General features: G+C 47.1%; 1 protein-coding gene across 2 annotated transcripts; it reads right to left on the bottom strand.

Moving 5' to 3' along the window:
- Positions 1 to 249: 249 nt before the first annotated feature.
- On the bottom strand, positions 250 to 10,291 carry GREM1 (gremlin 1, DAN family BMP antagonist). 2 transcript variants are annotated; one of them, XM_082617584.1, is made up of 2 exons: positions 10,119 to 10,291; positions 250 to 1,834 (listed from the first exon to the last, which is right to left on the bottom strand). In XM_082617584.1, the coding sequence occupies exons 1-2, from the start codon at positions 10,283 to 10,285 to the stop codon at positions 1,279 to 1,281; spliced, it is 723 nt and encodes a 240-aa protein (XP_082473710.1). In that variant the 5' UTR covers positions 10,286 to 10,291; the 3' UTR covers positions 250 to 1,278. The 2 variants fall into 2 exon arrangements, with proteins under 2 accessions (XP_082473710.1, XP_082473711.1); XM_082617585.1 differs by lacking the exon at positions 10,119 to 10,291 and adding an exon at positions 6,042 to 6,144.
- Between the last annotated feature and the right edge of the window lie 3,414 nt (positions 10,292 to 13,705).

Here is a 13,705-nt window from a genome sequence, read left to right as displayed (position 1 = left end):
CTCTCCAGCTCAATCTCTTATAGATGGCTAAAACAAAAAGACCCCAAATATACTTCTTTCTAAAAAGGAGCAGGCCTAAACTCTCTTATCTTAGCCTGGTCCTTCACTGTCAGGTACATTTGGCAGAGGCAGAATCTTTACAATACAGGGTTGTGGCTCTCAGAAACATGACACAGGAATAAGGAACTGGGAAAGAGGTGATTATACCCCAGCCTAAAGGAAAGATAATAAGACCTTCTGCTTATAAGGTTTTTGTCTTTTTCCTATTCCTGGGGCCGGGGGTGGGGGGCGGTTCTGAACTACATCTTTTGTCCATCTGAGGGGCAAAGCAGGAGGGGCTGTTTTGGTTTCGCTCACTCACTTGGTTCTGAAAATAGGAGTAGTCAATATTTATGTTTTAAGTCTGGTATTGGGTTACAGCTAATTTTGACAGTCACAGTGACTCACAAAGTTAATGATTTCTTTTGGCAATTTCATTTCTCCTCTGTTTCCTTGGGTTCTTTAAATACCAGGAAGAAACTTGCTAAAGCATGGGTCTCACCGTGTTTGGGGGTTGGCCTTTCCAGGCTCTGCACATCTCCCTCCTGAATTTTGCTGGGCCAACTGGTCCTCACCTGTGACCTCTCCCTTCTCTCAATCCTCTAACCTTCCTGCCCTACCAGCCTCCCCCAGAGTCTGAAAGGTCTTCCCCAAATAGGAAACATTTGCATCTGTGGTCAAGCGAGTTACTTTAGAAGCTCTGGCAGGTAGGGGATTAGATGGAAATAGTCACTGAGATCCTAAGAAGGGATGGACTGTGACAGGGAAGAGGAAGGGGGAAAGCATGCACAGGTTGAAATATCCTAAGGCCAAGGCAGCACTAAAACAGGTCTCTTGCCCTCAGAGTAGCCTCTTCCATTAACATTCATTCTGAAGGGAGGTTCTGGTCCCCAGGAGGGCACATGGAAGACCAAGGCAGAACCAGACCACAACCCTGCCCCTCCAAATGTGCCTCAGGTGGTGTGGGCTTTCTGTACCATCCTGCATGGAAGCAGATACATTTACATAATAGGAAGTGCCCTCTAGCAGAGACTGTGTTTCCTCTGGTGTCTGCAAACACCCACAGGGACCCATGCACACTCATGCACACAAACTACGCACTAGCAGGCTCCTGGCAGAAGGCAGCTGGTGGTTCTTCTTGCCTCTAGATTTAAGCCAAGTAAGAATCAGGTTGATTTAGGTCTGGTTCTGGGCCCGTCTGGGGGCTGCACCCCCAAGGACAGGCTGGGTAGGCCTGGCTTAATCCAAATCGATGGATATGCAACGACACTGCTTGACACGAGTGACCCTCTTCTTCTTGGTGGGTGGCTGTAGTTCGGGGCAGTTGAGCGTGACCATCATGGTGGTGAACTTCTTGGGCTTGCAGAAGGAGCAAGACTGAAAAGAGCCTTCCTCCTTCCGGATGTGCCTGGGGATGTAGAAGGAGTTGCACTGGCCGTAGCAGAAACGGTTGATGATGGTACGGCTGTTGCAGCCCTCCTCGTGGATGGTCTGCTTCAGCGGCTGGGTTTTGCACCAGTCTCGCTTCAGGTATTTGCGCTCGGTCACATGCAGGGCCTCCTGGCTGGACTCCAGCACTTCCTCCCCGGGCACGGCAGTGCCCCGCCCCTGGCCCCGCCCCCGGTTCCTGGAGCCAGGCTGCTGGGGAGACTGAGTCTGCTCCGAGTCATTGTGCTGGGCCTTGTCTGGCGGGGGGATGGCCCCTTGGGACCCCTTCTTTTTCCCTTCAGCAGCCGGCAGCAGGGTCCCCAAGAGGAGAAGCAGGGCTCCCACAGTGTAGGCCGTACGGCTCATGCTAAAGGGGGGAGACACAGAGAGGAGAGACATGAAAAATGGAAAAGATAATTAAAGAAAACATTCATAAAACAGCTAATGTTTTATCAGGCACTTGCTAAACACTCGACGTAAACGATTTCATTGCCTCTCACGGTATATCCGTGCATTAGGTACTGTTATTCTCGTTACCCTCTGGGCCATTAAGCCATGAAGTAGCTTGCCCAGGGTCAGCCAGTGAAGAAGCCAAGATGTGAACTCTGTCACTTGTCCTCCCAGGGGAATTGCTTCCTGGCTTCTGGCACCAACTACGTTTGACTTTGTATTATGGTCCCTTAACTGTATTCATTCTTTTTTTCTTTTAATTGAAGTATAGTTGATTTATAATGTGTTAGTTTCAGGTGTACAGCACAGTGATACAGTTATACATATATATATTTATTCTTTTTCAGATTCTTTTCCATTATAGGTTATTACAAGATACTGAATATAGTTAGGGTCCTTGTTGTTTATTTTATATATATTCATTCTTGTACTTGACAATATTTGGTTAAGTTCCTACTACGTAAATAGATGAATTAGACTCGCCAGCCAGAGGGCTCATCTGACAGGAAAGGGTCTCACTCTTTCTCCCTGACTGGCCTGAGCCCTTCCTGAGTTTGCTTGGTTGGATGCTTATGAGATGTTCAGTGTTATCAGGCGTCGGAAGGAGATGTGAGGAGGCCAGACGGAGGAAGAATCTTTCACAGGAAGAGCACTAGACGAAACGTCAAGACTCAGCTTCTAGGGCTTCCCTGGTGGCGCAGTGGTTGAGAGTCCGCCTGCCGATGCAGGGGACATGGGTTCGTGCCCCGGTCCGGGAGGATCCCACATGCCGCAGAGCGGCTGGGCCCGTGAGCCACGGCCGCTGAGCCTGCGCGTCTGGAGCCTGTGCTCCGCAGCGGGAGAGCCCACAACAGTGAGAGGCCCGCGTACCGCAAAAAAAAAAAAAAAAAAAAAACAAGAGGGTATAAGAGAGAAGCATCAGAGTCTTAAGATTCTCCTGGGACAGTGGTTCTCGAACCTGAGTGTGCAGACAATCACCTGGGGATATTGTTAAAATGCAGATTATCATTCAGTAGGTCTGCCTTTCTAACAAGCTTTGAGCAGCAGCACCTGCAGCCGTGGGGCGCAGAGGGAGCTGTGAAAATGTGGAGGGAGTTTCTTCGCAAGAAGTACAGTTTCAAATTCCCAGCCTCCCTCCTCAGGCCATGACACCAAGTCTGCCCTGAATCCAGAGGTTTCCCTTGTCTTCCACATCCACCACAGTTCTGAACCCGAGGACACAGCAGTGAAGCACCCATGTCCCTGCTCTCTTCTGTCCACCGGTGTGACACATGATAACCACTAAATGCAATTTAATAGTAACCTCACCGTGGCCGCCAAGGGACTATCCAAGTTGGTATTAGTAGCTGGAGCAGTTACCTTTCAAAGACAAAGGCAGGGTGGAATCTGCATTCTCTAAAGGGCAGCCCCTGTAAGTAAAGACCATGCAACCCTAAGGATAATGACAAATTAAGATAATTAAATATTAAATTCAAAATATTCTTAAATGGCACCATCTTTTAAACATTAACCTAATACTTTTGGGCAAGTTCAAGTTTGGAGCTGATAATGTGACATTTAGCTCTTGCTCTGACTTCCTGGCTTTTGTCAGTTTATGTTACGGCATCTTTGTTCTTTAAACAGAGCATTTTTTGCCTCAACAACAACAAAAAATGAATTTCCTTGTTTTGTCTTTAAAACATCGCTCATGAGCAAAGCCCAGTTATAAAACAGTGCTGATTTTCTCCAGGGAGTAGGACAACTTGAGCCATGACGATCCAGTCTCCTGGGCAAATATATTGTGAATTCAAGAAGCTTTCACAAGTTTCTGTTTTTATTCAATTCTGGGCCAGGATCTAAACTAAAGTTCAGTCTCTGCCCATTTCCAAGAGGAACACATAAGACAGCCCTAGGCCTCCACCCACCATCTTCCCCATCCCTCCTAAAAATGGCCTCCAGAACAATCCAAGCCTCCAGAGCAAGATTTCAGAGCCAACATCCCAGAAGCCAATCTGAGACTTGACTGGGAAGGTATATTGACTGCATGGGAGAGGTTCAAGTCATGGGGCCAGCCATACCCACAAACATCTATCCAAAAAAATGCAATTTTCTTTCTCTACACCACTTAGGACCTCCTTTATACTCAGCTTTCCCTATCTGGCATTTCCCATCTGTCATTAAATAAATACCAAGTCTGAGAGTCATGAGGGCTTATTCATCGCCTCTTCCTCCATGCCTGGCAGAGTAGATGCTCTTTTGTTCAATGAATGATTGTCATGGACCACACTGACCGACAGAGTTTCTGTTCTTTGCATTTAAAATGTCTTCACACATGCTGAAGATCAGCAGAGTCTAGCCTAGGGAGCTTCTTAATACTTCTCTTCCTTTTTCCAAGAAAACTCCAAATACCCACTTCTTTTTACCTGGTCCCATGGAGAACACCATAGGGTTTATATTTCCAATTAAAGCCATGTATTCTCTCACTTCGTCCCAGCTTACCCTTCCCCCGCCCCGTGTCCTCAGGTCCATTCTCTACGTCTGCATCTTTTTTCCAGTCCTGTCCCTAGGTTCTTCAGAACCTTTTTTTTTTTTTTAGAGAGAGAGAGTGGCATGGACATATATACACTACCAAATGTGAAATAGATAGCTAGTGGGAAGCAGCCACATTGCACAGGGAGATAAGCTCGGTGCTTTGTGCCCACCTAGAGGGGTGGGATAGGGAGGGTGGGAGGGAGATGCAAGAGGGAGGGGATATGGGGATATATGTATATGTATAGTGGTTCACTTTGTTATACAGCAGAAACTAACACACCATTGTAAAGCAATTATACTCCAATAAAGATGTTTAAAAAAAAGCCATTGTATTCACTCTGGAAGAAACCAACAATAAAGCAGTAAATTCAAAATTAGTCAACTGTGGTTTTCTGTTTTAATTTGGATTGACTTCCTGTTCCTATGGGAGTGTACAAACCCCATGAGAAAAAGGGGTCTAGAGTGACAGACTTTTTAAGAAAAGTAAATTTTTCTCAAAATATATTAGGTGTATTATGAAGTATTATGAAATGGCTTTTCATTTTCAAAAAGTCTACTCTTTAAATATCTTCAGCTTTTGAGTTCTTAAATCTTATAACTAGTTATTTGCAGAGAGGAAAAAAACAACCTTAGGAATCTCAATCAACAGAGACCTCAGCTTCTTAGAGAACAGCAGTGCTCTGAAGGACTCTGCATATCCCACCCAAGTAAGAGGGAGGGGGATGAGAACTATAACCAGTACCAGAACCAGGGCTCTGTCAAGTCACTGTGGTCAGTCACCCAACCTCCTCCACACCAAAATGATCTTGCTTACTCACTGAAGGAAATAGGGCTGTTGTGTTCTTGAAATCCCAATTGTATTGCCACCAAATAATTTGCACTCTGTAAATATCACAGACATGGAGGGAACCAAGAAAATGTACATTCCTTGAGGATAATTCTTTTTCCCATCAACACCTAGCAGAGTGCCTCGTTATCAAAAATGAATCCAGGGCTTCCCTGGTGGTGCAGTGGTTGGGAGTCTGCCTGCCGATGCAGGGGACGCGGGTTTGTTCCCCGGTCAGGGAAGATCCCACATGCCGTGGAGCAGCTGGACCCGTGAGCCATAGCCGCTGAGCCTGCGTGTCTGGAGGCTGTGCTCTGCAATGGGAGAGGCCACAGCAGTGGGAGGCCCGCGTACCACAAAAAAAAAAAAAAAAAAAAAAAAAAAAAAGAATCCAAAGGCTAGTCCAGATTTAGGTCTTATGAATTGTCATCCATATCCAAACGAGAGCTGAAAACATTTCTGGTAATTTGCATTCATGAAACGACCCACTCACATTATTAAATTAAAGCTGCATCTCATGGACCCAGAGTGCATCAGACACCCACAAAGACCTCCCTTTATTCTCCTTTGCAGACAATATTCTTTTCAAATGCTACCTCAACTTCCCCTTAATGTATTTCTGCTTCTCCAACTAATGTGATCATATTTTCATGATGAGTTTCTCTGCAACTGTTTCCCACCAGCAAGACCCACCCACCCCTACCTTTTTTCTTCCTTTACCACTGTTGTCCCCTCTAATCCATTTGTCCCAGAGGACATAGATACTCTCAAAGCATGTCTCCTCTACCTGATGCTTTCCTTCAGGTTGCCCCAAGTGATCAACAGCAAACATCTGCACAAAGATATGCCATATCAGCCACCCTCTGTCCTGTGCAGGTCATGGTGATTTATTCCAATCTTCGCCAGGCTGTGAGAACACAATCATGTAATTCTGGGGAATCAGAAATAAAAGTGTTATGTGTAACCTGTTTCTAATATTCTCAATGTCTTTGGGAAAGTTTAGGCCAGCTCCTTTCAGCACTCTTCTTGCCCTGTTTCTCATTTTAGCTAACCAACCTGCTTGTATTCAGTTAAATGGAGTGCTGAGTGGGATAAACAGTGAGGAGACAATGATCAGCAAGCTAGATGTCTGTGGCTGATCAATTCCTCTTGAGGAACTGAATTTTAGAAAGCTATTCAACAGGCATGCCATCAGATTATTCCCCAGTATTAAAAAAATAATGGAAGTGATAGCACAGACTCTAAGGGCAGGCCAGGTTGTAGAAGAGCCTATTCCTACTTCTCAGAACTAAATCTTTGAGAAGGGCAAAGGTTGTTTTTAAATTGGATCTTTAATTTTTAAAAAGACAGTCAACTTTCAGAAATTGAGCAGAGAAGCTCTTAAGAATATACTGCGTTGATTTTTTTGTTTTCAGACAATTGGCACCAAAGGCAAACTAGCAGAGGATAAAGTCTCGTGCTGTATGTATTGCAAGTACCCTAACTGCAACCTCCCTATTCTGGAGACCATTCAGGCTAAGTCAGGCTGGGGCCCAACATCATATAGGGCAGGGAGGACACCACCTAGTAGTTAAGTATCTCAGGAGCTCTCAAGGCTCATCAGAAGATTTTTTGGTGAAGTTAATGATGGTATACAATTCTTGTGGTCAACAGGAGACAAGTTAGAAAGTAATAAATCTTAAATGTCCACTGAGCGGCACTATTGAGAGTTGGTCAAGTCATAGGTTCTATATTGTAGTAAAGATGTGTGTTGGTCCCTGTGTGAGTGGGATTTGTGAGTTCATTTCAGAACCACCTTGTGGTACACGCTGATGTCCTATAATGTTACTGCCTCTCCCAATACCACGACTAAGAGCCACCTCTATTTTTTAAACCCTATGCCAGGCATGATGCTCAATTCTGACTGAATTTTATAATTGATTTTTCACAACAAAATATGAGGTAGACAATATCATCTTCCTTTTACCGATCAGGGAATTCAGGCTCTGAAAAGTTAGGAATTTGTCCAAGGTCACACAGCCCCTCATGGGAAAGCCAGGGTTTGAGCCCCATTCTCCCTAGCCCTCATACACATGTCCTTAACCACTATTCTATGGACACTCAGCACGATGTTTAATAAGGGACACATGGACTTGTTTCTAATGCAATCAAATTTGAACAATATTGTGACTCAAATAATTCTCTATTTTGTTCACATGTAAAGAAAAACCCCTTTCTGGTCCCAGGAATTATTGTTGTACTTTGCATTTCTAAGAGCATATGTTAAAACTAAAGACAATTCCTTGCAGATGTAAGACATAGGCTGATAACACTGGCCTGATTTGTGCTTTCAGTTGGATGCTACAGTCACCTCCCCTACCTCCCCCACTCCTTTTACATAAAAGGTTTAGGTTTTCCCGTCTGTCCTACACTCTCTATTCTGCACAGCTTTGCTGCTCCACAGCTTTGCTGCTGACAAGCATTTCTTGGGAGCAGGGTTTGTGGCATAAAATTTCGTGGCGTTGCATCACTTTTAACACTTAAACCTTAAGATTAGGGCTTCAGTTTAGAAGACAAGGCAGGCAGCTCTCATTCAGAGAGCTGAGGATGTAATAGGTTTCTATTCTCCCCTGTGTAACCATTCACACAAGTCTATGTTAGCCAACTTGGATTTCCCATAGATCGTGCATGGGTTACCAAAACATTTCACTCAAAACGAACTTTTAAGAAAATAGGAAACCTGTGAAATTACAAAGTTTACAAAACACTTTAATTCCTACAATGACCTGGGGGTTAAACACACACACACAGCCCTACACACAGCAACTAAGTTCTAAAGAGCCCTTAAATAATTAGTTAATGCTAACAATTTGGAGTGTGCAATTTATCCAGTGATGGTAATCAAATCACCTACCACTGTAGGCTGCAGTGTGCCAGGGAGGAAATGAGAATCTGTAATTTTTAAAAATATTCTTCTTTCCCTCCTTGCTTTGAAAAGTCCATCCTTTCAAGTCCCGCATCCCAGAGAGAGAGAGAGAGAGAGAGAGAGAGAGAGAAGGGAAGGAAGGAAGAAAAAAGAAAAGAAAAGAAAGAAAGAAAGAAAGAAAGAAAGAAAGAAAGAAAGAAAGAAAGAAAGAAAGAAAGAAAGAAAGAAAGAAAGAAAGAAAAAGAAAGAAAAAGAAAAAGAGGGTGCTGGAAAGTGGAAAGCCCTGGGGTGAAAGAAGATTCCTCACCCTGGGTTCAGGGTTATCTTAACCTCTTCTCCGCTATTTATTTAACTTGTGTGTACAGCCAAAAGGAAGCCACTACTCTGGGGTCCCTGGGACAGCTTAAATCCCTGGTGACCCACTTAACACAGTAGATTGTTTTAATCAACTCGTGTCCTGGCACCATCTCGAAGGGGAACATAAACAGACGCGCACACCGCTTGGATCTGCTCTTTCCAGCGGGAGATCCAATTACCTACCGATGGTCGCCTCTCTGCCCTTGAAACATTTAAGAAGAGATTTTTAACCCCTAACTTCGAGGCTATATTTCTGTCTAAAAGAGGAGAAGGCAGCACCCAGATTTGACCTGGGAGCCCCTTCGAGCCAGCTCTGGGGCGCGCTGGAAGGGCTTCACTGGAGAGGCTCCTGTCTGCCCCCTGCCTCCCCCGGGGGGCCATCACCAGAGCCCTGCGCGGGGAAACGCCAGGCTGAGGCGCCCCCAAGGCACAGCTGGGATCCGAAGACAATGCCAAGCCAGAGCGGTGGCGCGTCTGTTCTTCCTAAGCCAGAAATCTACCAGTAACTCCCATCGGCAAGGTGACGGCCCCGACACCCCACCGCCCGCCGGCCTTGCTCCGTGAGCTGCAGAGGGGTCAGCAAAGTGGCGGGGGAGGACGAGGGATGACCTGGGCGTCCAAGCCCGGGGACCAGCCTCCCGCCGCCAGTCCCGCCTAGTCCATCTCTAGGAAGGCGCGGCGAGGTGAGGCAGGGGCCTCTCGGACACAAATTAAGGGGTACCCGCACAAGTGGGACCCGGCAGGTTGTCACTGCCCATCGCCCGGACGTCCGCGGTTCAGCCGAGAAGCGCATGGGGCAGGGAGAAGCCTAGAAGAGGAAACAGCGCGCACGAGCGCGCAGTCAGTGTGTGCGGTGTTTGCTATGTGAGCACCGCGGGCTCGCGGGACTAGGCGTCCGGGACCGCGCACCTCCCTTCAGCTGTCCAGTTACCTGACCCTTGGGTTTCCGCCACGGCGGAACTCCGCAGCTCCTCTGTTGCACGAGTCTCCATCTTGGGGAGAGGCAAATGCATCGCTGATTCTCAGGATCCACCACCTCTCGGCGGGATCACTCATGGCCCTCCGACGTGCGCGCCCCGAAGTCCCCAGACCCAGCGCCCCGCCTCAAACAAATGGGACCCTCTCATTGCAACCTGCCCCGGCGTTTGCGGTCGAGCTGAAGGTCCCCGCAGCGCCTCACTGCTCCCGCTCGCTCATTATACCTCAGCTCCTGCGCTCTGGATTCACGGACTCTGCGCCCTCAACCAGCGGGCGCGACTGTTAAGCGCGGCTGCCAAACACACCCGGAGCGTATTAGCGGAGCTCCGGGAGGTGGAACTGGGATGCGGGGCTCTTGCTCTTGACATCCTCTTTCCCAGTCTTGCCCTGCAGACCGCGCAAGGTGAGGTCATGGCAGCCAAGAGCTTGGCACGAAAGACCCCGCGATGGTTCTTCAGGGCTCACCCCAGGGATCGCGGGGCCTCGGCCTGCGCTCACGAAGGGCTACGGCAAGTCTGCACGGAGCGGGACGCGGCAGTCGTTTGCCGACCCCTACACACACACACACACACACACACACACACACACACACACACACACACACGCCCGCGCCTTCGCGCTCACCTGTCAGTGCTGCGGGCCTTCGGGGCCTGCGCTCTCGACGCGTGGCGCGGTGTGCGGCCGCGGCACGAGCCGCCCGGGCTCGGCGCGGGGTCAGCGGGACAGAGCGCACCGCTCTTGCTGCACACTAGGTCGCCCGGTCCGCGGAGGGCGCACCGAGTGCGGGGCATCGCGCCGTCTCCCGTTTAAATGCCGGCGGCGGAGCGCGGCGCCCGGGGCCGCGCCTCTCCATTGGCCAGGCGCCGCCGCCGCCGCGGGACCCGCTATCCGCCCCCTTTCCCGGTACTGCCCCCGCCCCCCGCACCCCTCCTGCCTCCCCGCGGGGTCCCCTCTCCGCCTGCCTCGCCTCTTTGTCTGCTCCCCCCGCCCAGGCCGGCTGGGAGAGGTCACCCCAGGGAACCGCGCCTGGAATGCACAGCAAATCACATTTTCCGCTCCCGTTGGAGGGGGAAGCGCGGGAGGAAATCCCCCCGGCTCCCGGCCCCTCATTCCTCCTCTGCCCCAGGCCTGGGCTTTTCCTCTCGCCGGCTCCGCTCCGCCCGCGTCGGCCCCGCGACGCTCTCGGTCCCGGAGACTGCCCCAGGAAGAGCAAGACCTCCGTGGCATCGCGACCAATTAGGCGATCCTTTCCCCGTGGAGGGAGCGGGACTGCAGGGCGCTCTGGTTGAGCGGTCGCCGCGGCTCTGGTGCGGCTCCGCCCGAGGCCCCCAACTTCGAGGGCGCTGACCCCTGCGCCCCCGTTAACCCCGGCGGGCTCGCCGGCCGCCAGCAGGAGCCTGTCGCCAACATGACACCCTCCTCTCCTCGCCCTCCACGGGTTCTTTCAGCTCAGATGCCGGCGGCCTCGGGTGTGAATGTACAGAAGGGAGTAACGGGGGGCAGAATAAACCTAAAAGGAACCTAAAAAATCTAAAATGGAAAGTCAAGCTTTCCATTCCTGAGCCATTTTTAAAAGGGAGAGAACAGTCGCTAGGAGAGAAGAGGTATTCCGTAGTATGTTAAAGTTTAATAAATCAAGGAAATAAAACCTCAGACGAGGAAATAACTTCCCAGAAATGGAAGACAAAAACTTACGTATGTGAAAAACCCATGTCACATTCTGTGTTCATTCCTGAGAACCCGATAAGAGTGGGAACATACCAAGCGCAGAAATATTTTTGAGAGATGAGCGAACACTTTCATTTGCTCTCTTAGCTTGGAAATTGGCTCCTCAAAGAGGCTGTAAAGTTTTGTGTGTCGAAGTTAGAGCCCGTGCAAAAATCAACTCGGCTGCAAGGTCTGCAGACCAGCTCCATCAGCGAGGTCAGATGATGACTTTGAAAAACATCTGTTACAGAAGGAAATTTGAAGGTGTTTGTACTGACTACAGCAAAATAAACAAGGCAATGAAAGCCATCAAAAGGTACTTATGAGACATTCGTGATTTAAGTATTTGGCTTAAGAAAACAAAACAAAACCCCCAAACTGTGGTTTTTTGTTTTGTTTTTGTTTTTGTTTTTCTCTCTAGGCAGGCATTAGGGGGAGGGGGCAAGAAATATTGAACTTCTTACTAGATACTGCTAGGGACTTGAAATCGATTTTTCAAAATAAATCAAACAAGGAGGAAGTCTGCATTAAATCACTATCTAGAGAATCTTCATCATCTGAATGTTTTGTATGTGCAAACAGCGGTTTCTATCCATGAACTCAGTGCTGCACTTTAAATGTTTTCAATAATTTTTTGTTAAATCATCCCGTGAGCCATAGTTTGTAGTTGCCTGCGAGATGCAAACATTCAGTAGGGCTCAGAGTCTTATCTTGGTCAAGTGGGCTGCAGGAGAGATACACAGTCAGAAATACACAAAGTACGCAATTAACAGCCCAGCCAAAGTGCACCACCAAGTCCTAGGAGCCAGCTGTTCTCTCCCTGTGTAAACTATTCCGCCAAAGAAAAGGAAGCATATTTTACAAATTCATTAACTCCTTCTAATCTAAAATCAATGCTTTAGTCATGTTTTTTTCCCCAAAACTCATATGAACTGCTCCAAATAAAAATACAAAGAGACAAGAGCTTACGTCCTACATTGGAAGTCATTGTTTAAGAGCCCCGACCCTGTGGTTTTATATATCCCATCTTTTTCTCACCATCTCTATCTAGTAAGTGTTGTTCATCTTTAGGATCCCTCCTCAGGAGGCTTCTCAGACCACACTTCCTACAGTAGAAACATCCCGACCCCCATCCCACCAGCCCACAGCTCTCTGCCCCATTTCACTGCATCTTTTTTCTTCATTGTCACTTATCTCTCCCTGCCACTAGAATGTAAGCTTCACGAGGGTGGGCACTTTGTCAATCTTGGTCACTTTGATTACACGAGTATATAGAATACAGAAGTAGCTAACACAGAATTGGGATTCAATAACTAGCTGTAGATTGGGAATATTCAGCACATGCTCACTCGGTAAGATTATCAGCTGAGCCAATGCTGAGGATGTAACCATCATGCAGATGGTAAAGACGGGCCCTCGTCTCGCCGTTTATAGTCTAGTATGTTGGTAAATATTTATCAAGTTTCCTGCCTCACATTTGTGTTTCCACAGCTCTCAACCAGTCATTGCAAACCATTATCCACTCAGGATGAAGGCATGAGAGTAAAAACTCTTCAGACCTCTTTAACCATAATTACATAATTGAAACCTGCTCTTAGTATGAGAGGGAAGAAGTAGAATGACTCCGTGTAGGCAAACTTAAAATTTGAAATCTGAGATGCCTAAACAATAATCACTAAATGATAAATTTCACTTACAGAAACCACTTTCAACTTAATTTGAGGCTCTTGTGAGAAGTGTTGATGCTACTGGCTTGTAAAAGGAAAGTCCATTTCTCTTGTTTTGCTCTCCTATCAAAATATAAAAAGTGTTTCCATCTAACTCACAAGATGCTAAAAGGGGGCTACTCTCAAGATCTGGAGAAAAAATTTGAAGGCCTTTGTAGGGAAGTTTTTGCTTAGATCTGCAAAAGCTATTTATGCCTATTCCCTCAATTGCAGAGACTGTGTATGCCATCTTGCATTGACTTAAAAAAAGAATAAAGATCTTTACCCATTTGGAACTGAACTTGTATGGCCCTCTTTAAAAAAAGTGTGATAATGAACTTGACAATGATTAAAGAAAAAGATATTTGCAATGGTCAAATAACAGTTAAATGATTCGTATCCAAAATGCATCCCTCTTATAAATTAACAAGAAAAAAACTCCACGAATAACTGTAGGAGTTGGCAAAGCACATGACCAGGCATTTCACAAAAGAAGAAACCTGAATAGCCAATAAACATGAAAAGATGCTAGATTATACTAGTAAATAGTGAAATGCAAACAGAAATAAGAAGGTACCCTTGCTGATCAAGCAGATTAGCAAAGATTTAAGTCTGTCCGTATCTAGCATTGAAAAGAGTATGGAGAAGCAGGTAATTAAATGCATTGACAATGAGACTGTAAACTGGTACAACCATTTCAGAGAGTAATTTGTCAAAATGTGATAAAATTAAACATGTACCTAGTATACCATCCAGCCATTCCACTTCTAGGCAAAACACCTTATAAGAATTTGAGCA

Source organism: Mesoplodon mirus (assembly GCF_964341445.2).
Source record: "Mesoplodon mirus genome assembly, chromosome: 4".
NCBI classification, from domain to species: Eukaryota; Metazoa; Chordata; class Mammalia; order Artiodactyla; family Ziphiidae; genus Mesoplodon; species Mesoplodon mirus.
Note: the sequence above shows the minus strand (reverse complement) of the source record. Positions and strands in the feature narration are given on the sequence as shown.

Coding starts and splice junctions, on each gene's coding strand:
- GREM1 (XM_082617584.1), bottom strand. CDS start 10,285: ATGCCCCGCACTCGGTGCGCCCTCCGCGGACCGGGCGACCTAGTGTGC. Junction 1,835..10,118: donor AAGGCCCGCAGCACTGACAG/GTGAGCGCGAAG, acceptor TCCCCCCTTTAG/CATGAGCCGTACGGCCTACA.